This window comes from Pipra filicauda, unplaced genomic scaffold (assembly GCF_003945595.2).
Source record: "Pipra filicauda isolate LSUMZ 115617 unplaced genomic scaffold, ASM394559v2 scaffold26_size5592650_pilon, whole genome shotgun sequence".
Taxonomy (NCBI): Eukaryota; Metazoa; Chordata; class Aves; order Passeriformes; family Pipridae; genus Pipra; species Pipra filicauda.
Genome location: NW_024104387.1, coordinates 758,990 through 774,476, shown reverse-complemented (window position 1 = coordinate 774,476; position 15,487 = coordinate 758,990). Strand labels below are relative to the sequence as shown.

General features: G+C 39.8%; 1 protein-coding gene across 6 annotated transcripts; it reads right to left on the bottom strand.

Annotated features, from left to right (window-relative positions):
• Positions 1 to 95: 95 nt before the first annotated feature.
• Positions 96 to 13,893, bottom strand: UEVLD (UEV and lactate/malate dehyrogenase domains). 6 transcript variants are annotated; one of them, XM_027737220.2, is made up of 12 exons: positions 13,768 to 13,872; positions 12,037 to 12,121; positions 11,408 to 11,470; positions 10,515 to 10,678; positions 9,376 to 9,511; positions 7,908 to 8,029; positions 7,312 to 7,417; positions 5,299 to 5,469; positions 4,182 to 4,355; positions 3,486 to 3,570; positions 2,732 to 2,855; positions 96 to 1,428 (listed from the first exon to the last, which is right to left on the bottom strand). In XM_027737220.2, exons 1-12 carry the CDS (start codon positions 13,807 to 13,809, stop codon positions 1,264 to 1,266), a joined length of 1,437 nt encoding a protein of 478 aa, XP_027593021.2. In that variant the 5' UTR covers positions 13,810 to 13,872; the 3' UTR covers positions 96 to 1,263. The 6 variants fall into 6 exon arrangements, with proteins under 6 accessions (XP_027593021.2, XP_027593017.2, XP_039238397.1 ...); XM_027737216.2 differs by lacking the exon at positions 13,768 to 13,872 and adding an exon at positions 13,467 to 13,664; XM_039382463.1 differs by lacking the exon at positions 13,768 to 13,872 and adding an exon at positions 13,327 to 13,404.
• Positions 13,894 to 15,487: the final 1,594 nt, after the last annotated feature.

Below are 15,487 nucleotides of genomic sequence, written 5' to 3'. Positions count from 1 at the left end.
GGTTACTTGCAGCCATTACTAATTTTGTCCCAACACTGACCACCACAATAAAGGAAATTTGAGTTTTCCACAAAAAAAAAGTCTGAATCACTGAAGGCTTTTTTCTATTTTTATCTCAGTTCTGAGATCAGTATACACCCAGAACTCCTTGCAAGTCTGGTTCTTTGTGAGATATAAGCAGAAGGCACAAAGGAACAGATCTTGGGCTCTGCCATAGACCTTACTTTTGCTTAGAAAGCTTCATCAATACTTCATATACATTCATTAAAACCAGACTCCCCTCAAAGCATAAACATGGAATGACGTTCCTAAGCTGCACACAGCAGGAGTGGAGCCCACATCTCCTCTGCCTGCAATGTGATGCTGAGGTACAACCAGGATGGATACAGTCTTTTACAGTACAGCAAATCAAGAAGTTAGAACCCCCCAAAAATCTCAAAAAACATCTGCTTTTTGACTTATCTAAAAACGCACATTCAGCTTTTTCATCCCACCCTTGGCCTCCTAAGGAGGTGGGTTACAGGTTCTGTTGCCTTCTCGAGCAGCTGTATGTTCCTCAGCCTGACGTAAAGCTCAATGCCCTCAGCTGGCTTTGGAGCGAGGTCTGAATGCACAGATACTTCTGCATTCCTTAACTGCTGGATTTTGTCCTTTATTTGAATCCCATTCAGGAAGAGCACCTGTTGCAGTGCTGCATGTGTATACTGAGAACTGTAGATGCCTTAGTGCTCTGAATGTCTTTACGAAATAAAAGCAAAACAAGTCATGACCAGAATATTCCCGACAGCATTAAGCATGCCACACAAATCCATATCCAATACTTCAGCTCTGAAGGGTATTGCTAACACTGTGCTCCCCTTAGCAGGATTAGTAAGAGGTAATTAGCAGTTCATTGACATAAGAGCATCAGCAATAGTCATGAAAGATGGAGCTATGGAATGAGGTGCAAAGAGCTAAGATTAACCCAAGAATCAGGCTATAATCAGCAACCAAAAACAAGAGGCGAATGTCACCTGAATTCAGGTAAAACATTCTTGCATATTACCCTCCCCATTTTGGCTACCAAAAGTGCACTTTTCAAAGAAGACATTACTGTACAGAGCAGTATTACATAATTTAAACCAAAACTGAGAAAGCACTTTGGGAAAGTAAAGTAACAAAACTTCCTGTTTTACATAGAAATCCATATATACGAAGCAACCTCTTCTGCCTTGCAAATCTCCGACTTGTGTGAGCAGACACGGAGGCCTCCCTTGTGCTTCCTTACAGCTTCAGCTGCTGCTGAAGGTCATGAATTGACCCTGCGCTGCTTTGCAGTTTCTCTTGCACCAGTGGGTCTTCTTCCAGTTTGACCACTTCAAGCACTCCCTTGGTTCCAAGAATACATGGGAGACTTAAGAACACTTCACTGTTTATATTGCAACATCCCTGAAACAACACACAAAGAACACTGTCACACGGTTACTTGTACATGCCATCTGAGGCATGTACGTACACAAAAGAATTGATTATTTTAATTAAGCAAGGATATTCCATCATATGGCGTTTGGATGGGTCAAATTCCAGTTATTTTACATACTCTGCAGTGGGTTACTGTATAGAAACTGGAAAAGATTACGGTGCAGATAAAAATTTGTGAACCATGCCACACTTGGAGGAGTTTTCCAATATAGATATATCATATCTCTATAACACAGGCAAAGTTTATACTATTAACACCCATTCCTTAGGTAGAACAAGCAGGGACACTTGATAGTACGGTATCATTAGTTCTTTTAAGACTGACCAAAATAAAGTAAAAAATATAGCCAAAGAGAGGTATCTGGGGAACATTTTTCAAGTACTGATCCCATATTTACTTTGTGAGAGAATTCATCCAACTTATATTCCTATAATTCAAGTTTACACTGTAGACTGCATTTATTTTTAGGATCTGTATGGGAAATTTTAAACTGGAGAGTAACTACAGAATGTAAAAGACTTGTCACCCCTCTGTATCTGAATTTAGTTCATAAACTATTAAAAACTTTATTTGAAACATAATGATGAAATTAGGTACGTGTTTGTACTCGAAAGAATAAGCAGCAGCTTCCCTGCACTGGGACATGCAAATCACCCTTTTAAAGGCTCTCATTTGAAGGGACAAGTACATGTTTCTACATGGGTTTTCTCGTCATACGACGTGACTTAATGCTTCAATGAAGCCTCTTAGGATAAGCTTTAAACCAAGTTCAGTCTATAATTTTAAGTTAACTAAAGCTTCATAACTTTTGCCTCTAATTAAAGTATCAAGGAGTAAAAAGGCAGCTGTTTCAAACCTGGTCAAATAAAATAATGGCAGAAATGCATTTTGTACTTTCATAAAAGATACTGAACTCTTTCAGCCTCTAAAAAAATCTACATTCAATACTAAACACTCAGGAACTGCAATTCACACATTTCTTTTCATTTGCCCAATCCAGCTATTGCAGGGGTGCTGGTCAGCAACCTTGAATGTGTTTCCCTTTTGGACATGTATTTTTGGGAGAATAATCCACTTTTAATATTGGTTTCAGATTAAAGCATTAACTGACTTTAACTCATTTTTGGACTATATTTGAAAGCTGTGGTTGGAAGAAAGCAACAGCAGTGGCATTGCTTCAGACATGCCTGTCTGCTAAAATTAATGGTCATATCCAGTATAAATAATATAATTACACTGCCAACCAAAAGATATTAATAACACATTTACCTTTGCCAGAGTGGATATAGAATGAACCTTTCTTCTATCTTTCAGAATGCTGTCAGTCAAATCAGCAACTGAGAGCCCAACAGACCAAGATCTCTGACCTTTTCCCTTCAGAACTTCCATAGCTCTATATATAAATCAGGAAAAGAAGAAAAACATGATGTTTAGATTTTAATTATTCCTATTTTGGTTTATTTGTAAAAACCAGAAGACAGATTAAGTGCACCATATCAGGTATAGTATACTATAAAAGTATGATTCTCTGTTTTGGAAAACAACAAAATGGAATAAAGAATTGCTTTAAAAAATTTCTTTACAATACTTTTTACCCACAGTAGTAACAATTCTCTTTTCTGTCAAGAGGTGTAACTAATAAATAGCTAATGGAATCAGGTAAATTCACCCAAAGCTGTGCTTTGCTTTGAAGCAAATGCTTCCAACACAAGCTCTGAGAAAAGTGTGTCAGAAGGCTTGTCTATTATTTTTTCTTTAACACACAGCCGAACTGGCAGCCTCTGGTATTCTGGTGTCTTCTCCATAGATTGCCACAGGCACAACTTCATTAAGAACTTCAGAAAAACAGTGACCATACACACTGACCAAAGGAGAATGACAACACGACCTACAATCTGCTATAAACTCAATGTATGAACATTTTAGAGCAAAGTTCACCCAATTCATAAAGAGAAAAAGGAGAAACTCTGCAAACATCAAGTACCTGAACATAAAGAAAAGGACAGGGTTACAATGGCGTTACCTGTTGGCCACCTTTTGCCTTGAGTTACGAGCAGCCATTCCTTCCGTTTGATTTGCAGCTAAATTATAACTGGTCCACGATGATACTAAATAGAAAAAAATCAATGCTTAAATGCATATCTAAACAGTGACTAACATAGGTACCAGATAAGGTGAGGAGAAGAACAATAAAAAGAAAAATTCAGGCTTTCCAAACTTTCCTTCCTCCACAACAACCCAAATGTAGATGACAACTTTTTAATGTTCCCTGGAGCGATGAAATAAACTCTATAGTAGCACCTTGCCAGAGACACTTCCTTAAAGATGATTGAAGTAATGTGTAATAATTGTTACAGTAGCAGTAACCTGCCATATATTATACCACATTTCCTTCCTCTTTCAGTACCTCTAACCTGTATTCTTACTATATTGTTAAAGCCAAAAAGAAAACCAGCATGAGGTTGGTTGGGGGTTTTTTGTGGGTTTTTAATTTTTGGTTTTTTTACTGTGACAAATGTCAAATACTTCTGCTATCACTCCAGGTCTACTGACTTTGGTACACACAAAAACTGTTTTACTTAGAACCATTATGAAAATCTACCACTCATTACTTTTCTTATTACCTTCATTATTTTTCTCAATTATCCTTTCAATATTCAATTACTTAAGCATTGCCAGGACATCATCTGCTCATAGTTATAAGAAAGTATCACTTTACCTTTGTCTTCCCCTTGTTCACCAATAACCCAGGCATCTTTTGCCAGCACCTCTGCTTTCAAAAGGTTTGTCAGTATGTACTGAAATCTCTCCGAGTCAAGATTGGCACCTACTCCAATCACTCTGCTTTTGGGAAAGGTGCTCAGCTTCCACGCCACATATGTCATTACTTCAACTAAATGTGAAAGGAAAGGATGTTGCCAATGAAGGACCACTCACACAATTCAACACAACTGCAAACTCTGAATCACAATGACAAAAAACTCTGGACCAAGTTTAGAAAATGCATAAGCATGTAAGAACATACTGGTAGTTTATTTCAACCTAAAATACCAAGTCAGGTGGGGAGGAGGTGAAAAAAATTCACAGCCCAAGTAAAGTTTTAAGAGAAATCAAGTGAAACTTCAGAATAAGCCACCACACTTCCCCATACCAAAAATCTCACAGGCTTGTACATTTAATTCAGCCAGTGTTTAATTTATTTTCATTTGGCAAGCACTCTGCTCCATCTCCACAGCTCAAAAATGGTAGGAAGGTAAGAGTCACTTGAGAAATATACACAAGGGCTGTCTTCAATGCATTTACAGGACAGAGGCTCACACTTACGTCTTTCCCTTTTAAGTAGTGATCTTGCTTTGTCTTAGTTCACAGTATCCCTGACCCAACCTTTAAACCTTTCCCCAAAATATAGCTGCAATATTTACTATGAACACTGTACTTTGTATATTAGTAGCCTGTGAGTGTGATCATATGGCACATAACACACATGCATCTGTCCTTCCTGCACAGGGGAAATGTGTACATAAAAATCACAACTGACAAGACAACAGCCAATGGATGTGAATCTTGTAGACACAGTCAGGTCGAAACTACATACAGAAACATACTGAAATACATACCTTTTATACAAAACAAAGTATACTATTTTCTTTTATCTTGGTAACAGTAAAGAAAAAACCCTCAAAGACAGTGTCCTGCTCAAAGCTGAAAAGGAAAACATCTTTCAGAGTGGTAAGAAGTTCTGACTATGTGGGTGTATTCAGCAGTAACACATTTTTAAAACAGGCCAAAGAAAAAGCCGTGTAAGGGACAGAACATTTTGCAAAGTACCAACATACCTGGATGAGAAGCAACAAGGAGAACAGCATTCTGACTGTAGTGTGATATTGCTGGAATAATTCCTTTGAACAAATCCACATTGCTTTGTATGACATCGAGGTAAGTCTGAGCATTACCCAGAGAATTAACTGTAACTACCACAACTTTTGAATCAGCAGAAGCAGAAAAATCTGAAAATACAAAGAAAAGAGGTTTTTAAAATTTATGTCATTCTATTGAGTCTTGGATGCAACACGAAGAGCCATTCTAAAGGCTAAACTGCAGCATCCAGCTTAATTAGGGATTCTTCACCTCCTGTCCCTCCCAATTTCCCCAGTGTGGAATTTGGGGCACTTCCACAGCACCTGTAAGACACTGCTCTCCCATAGAACTACTTTCCTGTTTTACAATTGCCAAACACAGAAGGCAGATTGCAATTTGTCCAAGGTTACACAGTAGGGACCAGAAAAAAATCTAGATAGCGTTGACAGTTAAACTTTTCCAAGTTTTCTTGGCAAGAGAGGAAAAAAAAATACATCTCTGAAAATGCTCCTTCATTTTTATTCCAATTGTTAAAGAAGGGGAAAGATTTTACTCCTAATTTTTGATCTTATACCTCACTCAAGGACATGTAGACAATCATAAAAAGCACTTCAAGTCTGTTTATTAACTCCAGTAAAAACCCATGTATTTATTAGCCCAAGGAAACATGCAACCACGTCTGCTGCAGGAATTTGTAAGTCAAAGCTGCCTTGAGCAGGTAACTTAAAATATCCGAGTACCACACAGGTGATCAGCTTGGGCACGGCAACAAGGTGATTTGACTGTTGCACCACTTCTGGAACCAGCTGAAACCAAAGCAGAGGCCTAATGCACTGACAAACTGGAAGCATACTAAGTAGGATATAATTAATACCAGCTTGCCCTAAACCTAGATATAAGCATACTAAAATAACAGGTGACAGTGTACAAGCATTTTGCAATACTGTAACACTACTAAGAGCACAGCCAGCAACAACATACAAGCTTTTTGTACCACAGCTAAATGTAAACGTATAATAGGCGACCACAAAGGCACAGACAGATTTGTGATACAGTTGCACAACCAGGGTTCAGGAAAAAAGTGTGCTAGCAGTAAAACCTGCAAGATAAGATCAAAGAATGTACAGCAGGCAATGCCAGCTGCAGAATAAGCAACAAAGACGCCTGGTGGAACCAGAACAAGTCCCTGTCCTGAAAGTAAGATAAATTACAACAGAAGCACAAGAAAGCCCCTCATTTCCTCTTGCAGAGGGTGCAAGGAACATGCAAACATGACACACAAGCAAGGAAGAATGGGGAAGTCGCTCATTTCAGTTTCAGCTTCCTCTGTGGAAGAGCTTCCGAGTTGCACTGCCCCAAGCTCTGCAACCCAGACCAAAGACTGTGGCCATCATCACTAATTACAGAGACATGGCATCGACTCTGTTGAATTGCACACTCACAGCTAACTGAGGACAAGATTTTTAAGAACTCATTGTTTGAATATGCAGTGATACTGATTAAGAACTAACTACTGGCATGTTTAATGAACATCAATTTAGAAAAGCAGAACTTTGAAAAATTCCTTTATTTATCAGCCTTTTTAACACTGGTCTCACAGCTCTCTCCAATTCCCTAACATACATATATTTTTCCCTCTTCTTTCCCTCTCTCTGCTTCTGACACTGAAGTATCAGCTTGGCTTCTATGTATTTCTGCACGAGCCCAATCTCAGCATTAGCCTCTTATCCTGGAAGTACAGACTAACATACCTCTACCTCTATAAACAATGGAAAAAGCCTGAAATAAAAGCTTTCAAGCTTTGCTGAACCTTCCTTTCCAATTTTACTCTGAAGAGACAGAGGAAAGCAAGAAGCTATGAAAAGAATACATCTTTTACAAATGACAGCCTGTATGCCTCTCTGTCTCCCCAAGTGTCCTGCTCTCATTAAAACAAGCACAAGCACACACAGTACAGCACTTGCTCCCATTCCAGAAACAACATCCAATACCTCTGCTGATCTCCACATTTGGCAGAGCAAAGATCTCCAAGTCCATGGTCCCTCCTTTTGCTGCACCTTCAGAAAGATCCAAAAGAATCACCTTGTCTGCAACACCCTGTATGAATAAAAATAACACAGATCAACAAGGAAACAAACTGAAACTTGTTGGAGAAAGGAATAAAACCCAAAATTCCTCCAATTCCAGTGTTTGTTGCACTGTGTACAAACCAAACAAAATTACTGACCAAGATTACAGCCAAATCACAAGAAAAAGAATTTAGTTTAGAAAGACACTCCTTTTTCAGGGGACTAGGAGATCCCAATTGTAAGAGGCCACCATTCAGGCAAGAACCCTCTAAGGAAGGATTTTCAAAGTAAGTGAATTCAATATTTAATCCTATGACTTAAAAAAAGCTGACTGAGAAACCAGGGCAGAAGTTAACACTTCTGCATGTCTGTAAGTTAACTAAAGAGGCAAATGACTTAAACAGTGACAGAGCTGTTAAAACTGCTGAGGTATTTTTAGTGTCAGACACTAAGAACTAGACTGGAAGCCTCTCTATTAATCAGGTTTGCTATTTTTATACTATTTTATAATTATGTACCTTTGCTGCAACTGCTAGCACACATGCAATGCCAAGATCTCCAGCTCCAACAACAGTAATTTTATTAAAACATCCTTCATTTTTGCCTCCAATTTTACTCCTTGATTTCATGTCAGTCTCTCCTACAAGTAAAAGAAAATCACAAATTTAGGTGCTAATCCACACTGTATTAATACAAGTATTGCTGCTTCATAAAGGATCATGGTTGTGCCAGAGTTAAATCAAATTACACAAACCTTTTCAAAACAGTGGTCAAGCCTGACTGCAGAAAATTCATCACAACCCGCAAGGTTGTAAAACACAAATACTCCTCTTTAGATAGGAATGTTTTTTCACTAAGTAGAAACATATGAGCAACAATAGCAAGAAGCTAGACACTAATATCACACAAACAACGCTCCCTTTGCTACTGTTACAGATGTGAATACATATCATGGTCAAAAAATTTGTAAAAGATATCATATTTTGAAAAGACATGCAAAATGGAATTTGATTAAAATACAAGAACCTGAGGTTGCTTAGCCAATGCTACTGGCAACACAGTGATTCTCATTCTGAGTATAATGCAGAGAGATTCGTAACCGAAACATTTAAGATTGATTGTCTAGAAACGTGTATCATGTGCACACCGCGTTTGAGCTCACAAGCAGTTTGTGTACACAATTACCAGAAGAAACAGTAGAAAAGGGTTAAAGGGAAAGGTTTGCACAAGCTGCCACAGATCACCATCTGTGATTGCACTAAATAAAGGAAGAAGAAAAGACTGACCTGAAGAAAATGTATCAGGGTGAAGAGTAACAGGACTGGAGCCATAAAACACCCAAGTACGGAAAACCTGGGAACTGTGAAATTCAGGAATTTTGCCCAAGACTTAAAATGGGTGAGATAAAGCAATGAGGCAAAATGCCAAATTGCATCCACTCCTGAAGGGTATAAAAGACAAGTCCAAAATCAGCTTGTCAGCACTGAACAAGGAGAACTCAAGACACACGAAATGAACTCCACAGCCAGCGTTCCTTGTTCTCAGTGCTGCACAGCAGTGACTGGGGTCAGCTGGGTCTCAGGGCTTGTGACTGAGTGTGAGAGTGAGTGAGATCTGAGACAACGCATGACTAGGATTGCGTAAAATCAACTTGTTCAGAATAAAATCGCATCTCCCTTCCATAAAATCTCAGACTGAGTTTTCCTGCAGTGATTTCCAAAAAATTAGTAGTATCAAGTCTACAGTAGTTTTCAGTAGGCTTAAATGCAAACATCCAAAACGAGCTGCTTACTAAATAAAGAGAATCTGAGCTCTCTGTTCAAAGAGATACTTTTGACTACACAGAGAAAACACAATACACTGTGGACAGGTAAACTCCAAAAATTCAGATATTAAAACTGTGTAGTGTTCTTTGTGATATCAAGTAATAACAATAAATGAATATATCAGAGAACATTAGAAACAAGTTCATGAAAACATCCACACCTTCTGTAATCTTTGCAATGTAGGACAGAAGTTCTGATTGCCTGGCTGCATCAGAGGATGACAGTGAATACAAAGGGAGCTCTTCCTCAAATTTTGCAATCATTTCCTTGATTAATCCAATGACAGTCGATTTAGGCTGAAATATAGCAATACAGAAGACAAAACAGCTGACTAGCTATTTCATATAGTGATACCAGCTGTGAACTCCCATAGTTATACACAGTTTAAGCAAATCATAAATATTGACACCCTTAATATTTACACGAACATTTAAGGGAAAGAAAAGCATCACTTTTTGAAAAGATACTTTCCAAACAGGAGTATGAAGTAAAAGGAATTTAACAAAAAGGAATTCTAAAATTGAAATTGGCAGTGCAACTAATTTTTGAATGCATCCATGAACATATGGAAACCTTTGATATAGCCACATCCAGTATCATAAAAGGGACAAATCCTAGCTAAAGGAAAGATAGTTCAGTCTTCTCAGATGAGCATTACTGTCCAGAGTTCTTGCAATTCAGCCCTTCTTCAGGCAAAATACACGGTGAAGTCAGTAAAAGTTCTCATAGGAATGTCTATATCAATAAAGTAAAATATAGTCTATCCATTTCAGAAAGCTGGAATTCATTAAATCATTTTTACTGGCCTGGCAGTCCTATTTAAGTGAGTAATTTAACACAGTGTACAGAATCATTCTGCAACAGCATTGGCTCTAGAATCTCTCTGCTGTTTCAGAGCTCTGCCAACAGAGACATGCCCAAAAGGTAGAACCTTCCATTGAACTTTCCTAGGGATACTCAATTGGTCTAGTACTATGACTCACTATTAACAGCAACAAAGTATCATGAGGCTTACACTGCTTTGGAACAAACTGGGTCCCTTTTCTTCAGCTTAAAATAATTTTCCTTCAAATCACTTACAACTTCCTTTACAATTGCTTTGAACTGCCTGAAAGCTGTAATTTCAAGAGACATAACATTCTGCTTCTCTTCACATAACTATTGCATATTTAAAATTAACAAAAAAAAATGCAGAAAACAAAAAGCCCTGAACCTTACTCACTCCACTCCATGGATCTCAGTATGATACCACGCATTATTCCCAAGTACTTCCCCCCCGTCAGCCACTCCACCTCTTACATGGCTCCAGTTCTGCAGGTAGGGCAGATAAATCCTGCCATGAGCATCAACATGCTTCCCCACTGAAATGCCCATGTTTGCAGTTGGCTTCAAGAAGCAAATAGGGGGAGCAAAGGGATGAGAATCCAGAATCCACAGCTGAATAGGTATGTTATAGGAATTACCTGTTCAACACAAAATAAAAGCCATTAGTAACATCTGCATTGGGAAGAGGCACTAAAAGCCAGTCATGTGTGTGATGTGATTTACACTTCATAATAGCAAAGAAAAAAAGCCTGAGAGATCGCTTTCCACATTCACACAGAGTATTTATGTTACTTAGGCTAGTTAACAAACACAGACTTGTCTGGATCGACTTGAAGTGCTACTGATCGTGTCTTTCTTAATATAAAGCTCTGTGGTTGTTTTGCTTCCCAAGGTCCTCTTATCAGCCAACGTGTCCTCTTTTCCCAGCAAAGAAATCACTTAAAGGTACCATTTCATATTTATTTTAGGACTTAACAACTAGTGCAAAGAGGCAGCTATTAAGAGCTTTACCAAAGGCTTCAAGTTAAAAATAAAAAATTACCTACTGGTTATTTTTGGACACTGCCTATACAAGCATAGGGCTTGTATATATAGAGTTCACACAACCTCCATTAGAACCAAAGAGTTTGCCTACACAGTCTCAAACTACATGACTTTTTAATATTTAATTTACCTATATAATTAATAATTTTTAATTTCAGCATCTGTTTTTGCATCTGCACCTGTTTTTGCAGAAGTGGCTTCTGCCAATTCATGCAAAATGCTTTCTAGCCCTCTTTAAAGAAGCTGCACTACTGCTAAGAGGCAGCACCCAACACATTTCACAATTAGATTCATAACTGGCAAGAAAATTTGATTTATCTTACCATATTTCACTGGAACAGTACCACTAAAATTCAGGAGGTCCTTCTGGGATCCATCCTTGAAGGCTGAAATTAAAAATGTGATTTTAAAAAATAATAAAAGCTTTCAAGTCTGTGATGGTAGTCCCATCCACAACTACCAATATACCACACCGATTTTTCTTTAGAAATCAACCACACTGCCCCTGAAAGAGCCAAGACTAGAATGCTACAAAGGTCCCACCTCCCCTTTTCAGTATTTCCTTAATGGAATCTTAATGAAAATTGCATCATTAGTCTGAAAATCCCTTGTCCTGGGTAATTCTGATGTTGCAGGAATTTTCAGTCAGGCTGAGGGATGCTGGAAGTACACTCTATAAGATACAAATAGCAAAATGCTTTCAATACAATCGTGAAAAATGGGGAAAATGATGTTACATATAAAGATTTTAAAACATCAACCTTCTATAATTACTGACAAGCTGAAATAAAATGAAGTGAATAAGTCATCGAGGTTTTTATATAGAGTCGAAGTAAAGACAGGAACACAACTGAAAGATATTCACACTATTTAGATTCTGTTATACACAGCCTGAATCTATGGTAAGTAAGGATCCCCACAATTAGTTCAAAGTAATTGTATCACTTCTTACTGTACGTGTTCATGGAGAACGTGAAGTTTGGGTATGTCTTGCTAACATTCTTCAGCTCTTCTATGGTCAGGTCTCTGAACTTATACTGGGAAGGGGGAGAAAAAAAAATCAGGAAAAAAAAGTTTCATTTCAAAGGATTCTTTCTTTACCAGAGATAGCAAAAAGGATACGAGACAAGGCAGAAACACAAGAAGGGGAATGTAATAATTACTCGTGGTATTAGAAGTAGTTTTGATGTGAAATATATAATCAAAAAGAACTGATTACAAAAAGGCTTTAAAGGTATCACAGGTCTGCTGTTGCTGCATAAGAACTCAAATTCTGAACATTACTCCTTACACACCATTTCTTTCCATTCACAGCTGTGTGAGCAGAGGTTTAGTAAAGTTTAGTCTCCTCTGCACACAATAACTAAAAACAATATAAAAACATAAACCTCTTAGAAAAAGGAGGTTATTTTATTGCTGACACAGTAAAACTCAGATCCACCTGCACATATTTTAGAAGAGTTTCATAAGATGTTGATTGCCACAAACATACTAAATGTGTAAGTGATTAGCCTCTGGGATTTTTTTTTTCCATTTTTATGCTGTCTTTGAGAGCTGAGAAGATGAATCACTGCTTCTTGAGACTGTCCCCAGCCAGACCAATACCTGAACTTCCAAGAGATTTGCATCCTCCCACATCCCAGAGTTATGAAGAATATTTTCCATTTCCTAGATTAAGGCCTCTGCTTCTCATTTAGGAAACCTGGAGTTGTTTTGGAACCCTTGCCTAAGCAAACACAACTGCAGCCTGACAGTGGCTTAAAGAGCTTCTCACTGCCCTGGAATACTTGTCACACAGTAGCAGCTTAAACCAAACTTGTCTTCAGTCTGGTACCCCAACAGCAATGCTACAGCTATGGGGATATTTTCCATTTTGTACAAGAAAACACAGAGCTGCTGAAAAGAAACACGTTTTAGTCAGCTTCTCCCCATTCAGTCTTACAGGATACTGCAAAGTCAGGCAAGAAAAAAAAATTAAAAAATCAAATCTGCCCAAATTAGGAATGTCTGCACAACTTAGATCTAACACATTTTTGGAAGCGTTGATTCATCTGGTTGTGAAACCAAAGCCATTTTTCCCCAGCTGGACCCCTTCTATTCGTAATGCAAAACGAGGCATTATTCCTATCAAATAGTTTGTCCTATTCTAAAGATCAGAGGATTTACGAGGTGAGTCGGACACAGACCTCGCTCATTCCGCACCTGAAATTATCTGGCATGCCCAAAATTTAAATACGCCCACTTCAGTTTCTCACACGGAAATTAAAACGCTCAGAGGGATGCTACAACAACACGCCTGTGTTCCCAGGGCGTGGAGGTGCTAACGCAGGGAACGCCACCAAAAAAAAAAAAAAAAGGAAAGGAAAGAAAAAAAACAGTTACCAATTGCCGGTGGATTGATAACTCCGAGTGAACAGTAAGGTTGCAGCCGGGAGGCACGTCCCGAGTCACGGGAATAAATTCACGCGCAACTTAAAGCTCGGCTGCGGACAGGACAGGACAGGGACAGGGACAGGGACGGGAGTCCTTCACCAGCCACCACCACGAAACCTCCTCCCTTCCCTCCCAGCGGCCGTTTCGGACCTGCAGGACCTTTCCATTCCCGCCGCCCTCATTCCTTCCTCCCTCCCCCTCAGCGCGGGGTCCCCCGCGCGCCCCCTCCCCTCGCCTGCCGCGCGCGCACCTTCCCCAGCTGCCGCCTCAGCGCCTCCTCCGCCACCGCCATGGCGGCGCGCGCCGCGTCCCGGCGGCCCCTGCGCGGCACCCACCGCCCCTCAGGGAGGCGGGATGGTCCCGGGCGCGGCAGCGGTTCGGTTCGTCCGGGGAAACGGGAAAAAAAGACAAACAAAACCGTCATTTTAATTCTCCTTCTAACGCACGTGAACGCTTCAGTACGCGACCGTGGCGAAGAGCTCTGGGCTGAGTGCCATTTCCAGCCGCCATGGTGTTGCAAAATGTGGAATAGGTGGAGATTATCTGAAATCAGGATATTTCTTCATGTAAGATGTTTGCATACTTTCAAGCCTAATCAGCAAGAAAGGAGACTTAGTGTAGGAACAGGTAGCACCCAGCATCCCCTAGACAAGGACATCCAGGAACTGGAACTACCAAGCTTTAAGGATGCAGTAAATCAGCATGTTGTTTATAGAATCATAGAATATTCTGAGATGGAAGGAACTCATCAGGATCATCAAGTCCAACTCCTGGCCCTGCACAGGACACCCTAAGAATCACACCGTGTGCCTGGAAGCACTGTCCAAATGCTTCTCAAACTCAGACAGGCTTGGTGCTGTGACCACTCCCCCTGGAAACCTGTTCCAGCGACCAACCTAAGGAACCTTTTCCTGATATCCAACCTGAACCTCACTCAGCTTTATGCCATTTCCTCCAGTCCTGTCACTGGTCACGAGAGTGAAGAGATCAGTACCTGCCCCTCCACTCCCCCTCATGAGGACATTGAAGACCACAAAGACCCCTCAGACTCCTCCAGGCTGAACAGACCAAGTGACCTCATCTCCTCCTGATAAGGCTTCCCCTCCAGACCCTACACCATCCTCACGGCCCTTCTTTGGACACTCTCTAATAGCTTAATGACTTTTTTATATTGTGGTGCTCAAAACTGCACACAGTACTCAAGGTGAGAACAGATAGCAGTTAGCACCCCTTAATCAAGGACATTCTGGAACTAACAAGCTTTAAGGATGTAGTAAATCAAGATGTTGATGTATGTATGCCTTGCTAACTTGGCAAAATACTCAAGGTCCATGTATCCTATAGCTAAACTGTTTTCACTATAATACTAAAAATCACACCTAGAGGTCAGAAAGACCCCTGCCAAGGTGAAGACCTTTCCCCTGAGCATGTGTAGAAGTTAGCTGGGGTTACATAACTTTTATGGAAATTGAAATTACTAACCAATCGTAATGGGGGGGCATACTTGGAAAGCTACTAGTTCTGAATTTCTGTGTATAAATAATGGCGTGGAAATTCCAGTGGGAAAAAAATAATCTCTCCAGGAGCCCACTTAGGCACGTTCTTTAGGACAACAGGCAAGGGTATGCCAATACAGAACAGAGGTTTTGCAGGTTCCCCGCATGCTACTCCTGAGGCAACTCCTTGTCAGGTGCGCATCCATGAGAATGCCTGCCACTTCCTGCATTAGGAAAATGAAATCTGCAGGAAAACATGACAGAGCCCCTATGGGAAATACAGATGTTCCTCCAGCAGGTCTCTTCTAGCATGTGATGGCTCCAGGCAGTTCTCAGCTACTGTCTTCCTCCCCTTTGTATTTCTTCTCTCACTAAGTTAACACAAATTTGAAATCTGGCTGTGCACAATAACAGAGAAGTAATCTCTGTAAATAAGACCATACATAGATATTATAGGGATGTGGGAATTTCTTC

Excerpts from the sequence above, each read along its gene's own strand:
- UEVLD (XM_027737220.2), bottom strand. The coding sequence starts at position 13,809 with ATGGCGGTGGCGGAGGAGGCGCTGAGGCGGCAGCTGGGGAAG. Across the intron at positions 12,122-13,767 it reads TGAGGCGGCAGCTGGGGAAG|TATAAGTTCAGAGACCTGAC; the intron begins GTGCGCGCGCGG and ends CCCCCTTCCCAG. Across the intron at positions 9,512-10,514 it reads ACCTGCAGAACTGGAGCCAT|CCTAAATCGACTGTCATTGG; the intron begins GTAAGAGGTGGA and ends GCTATATTTCAG.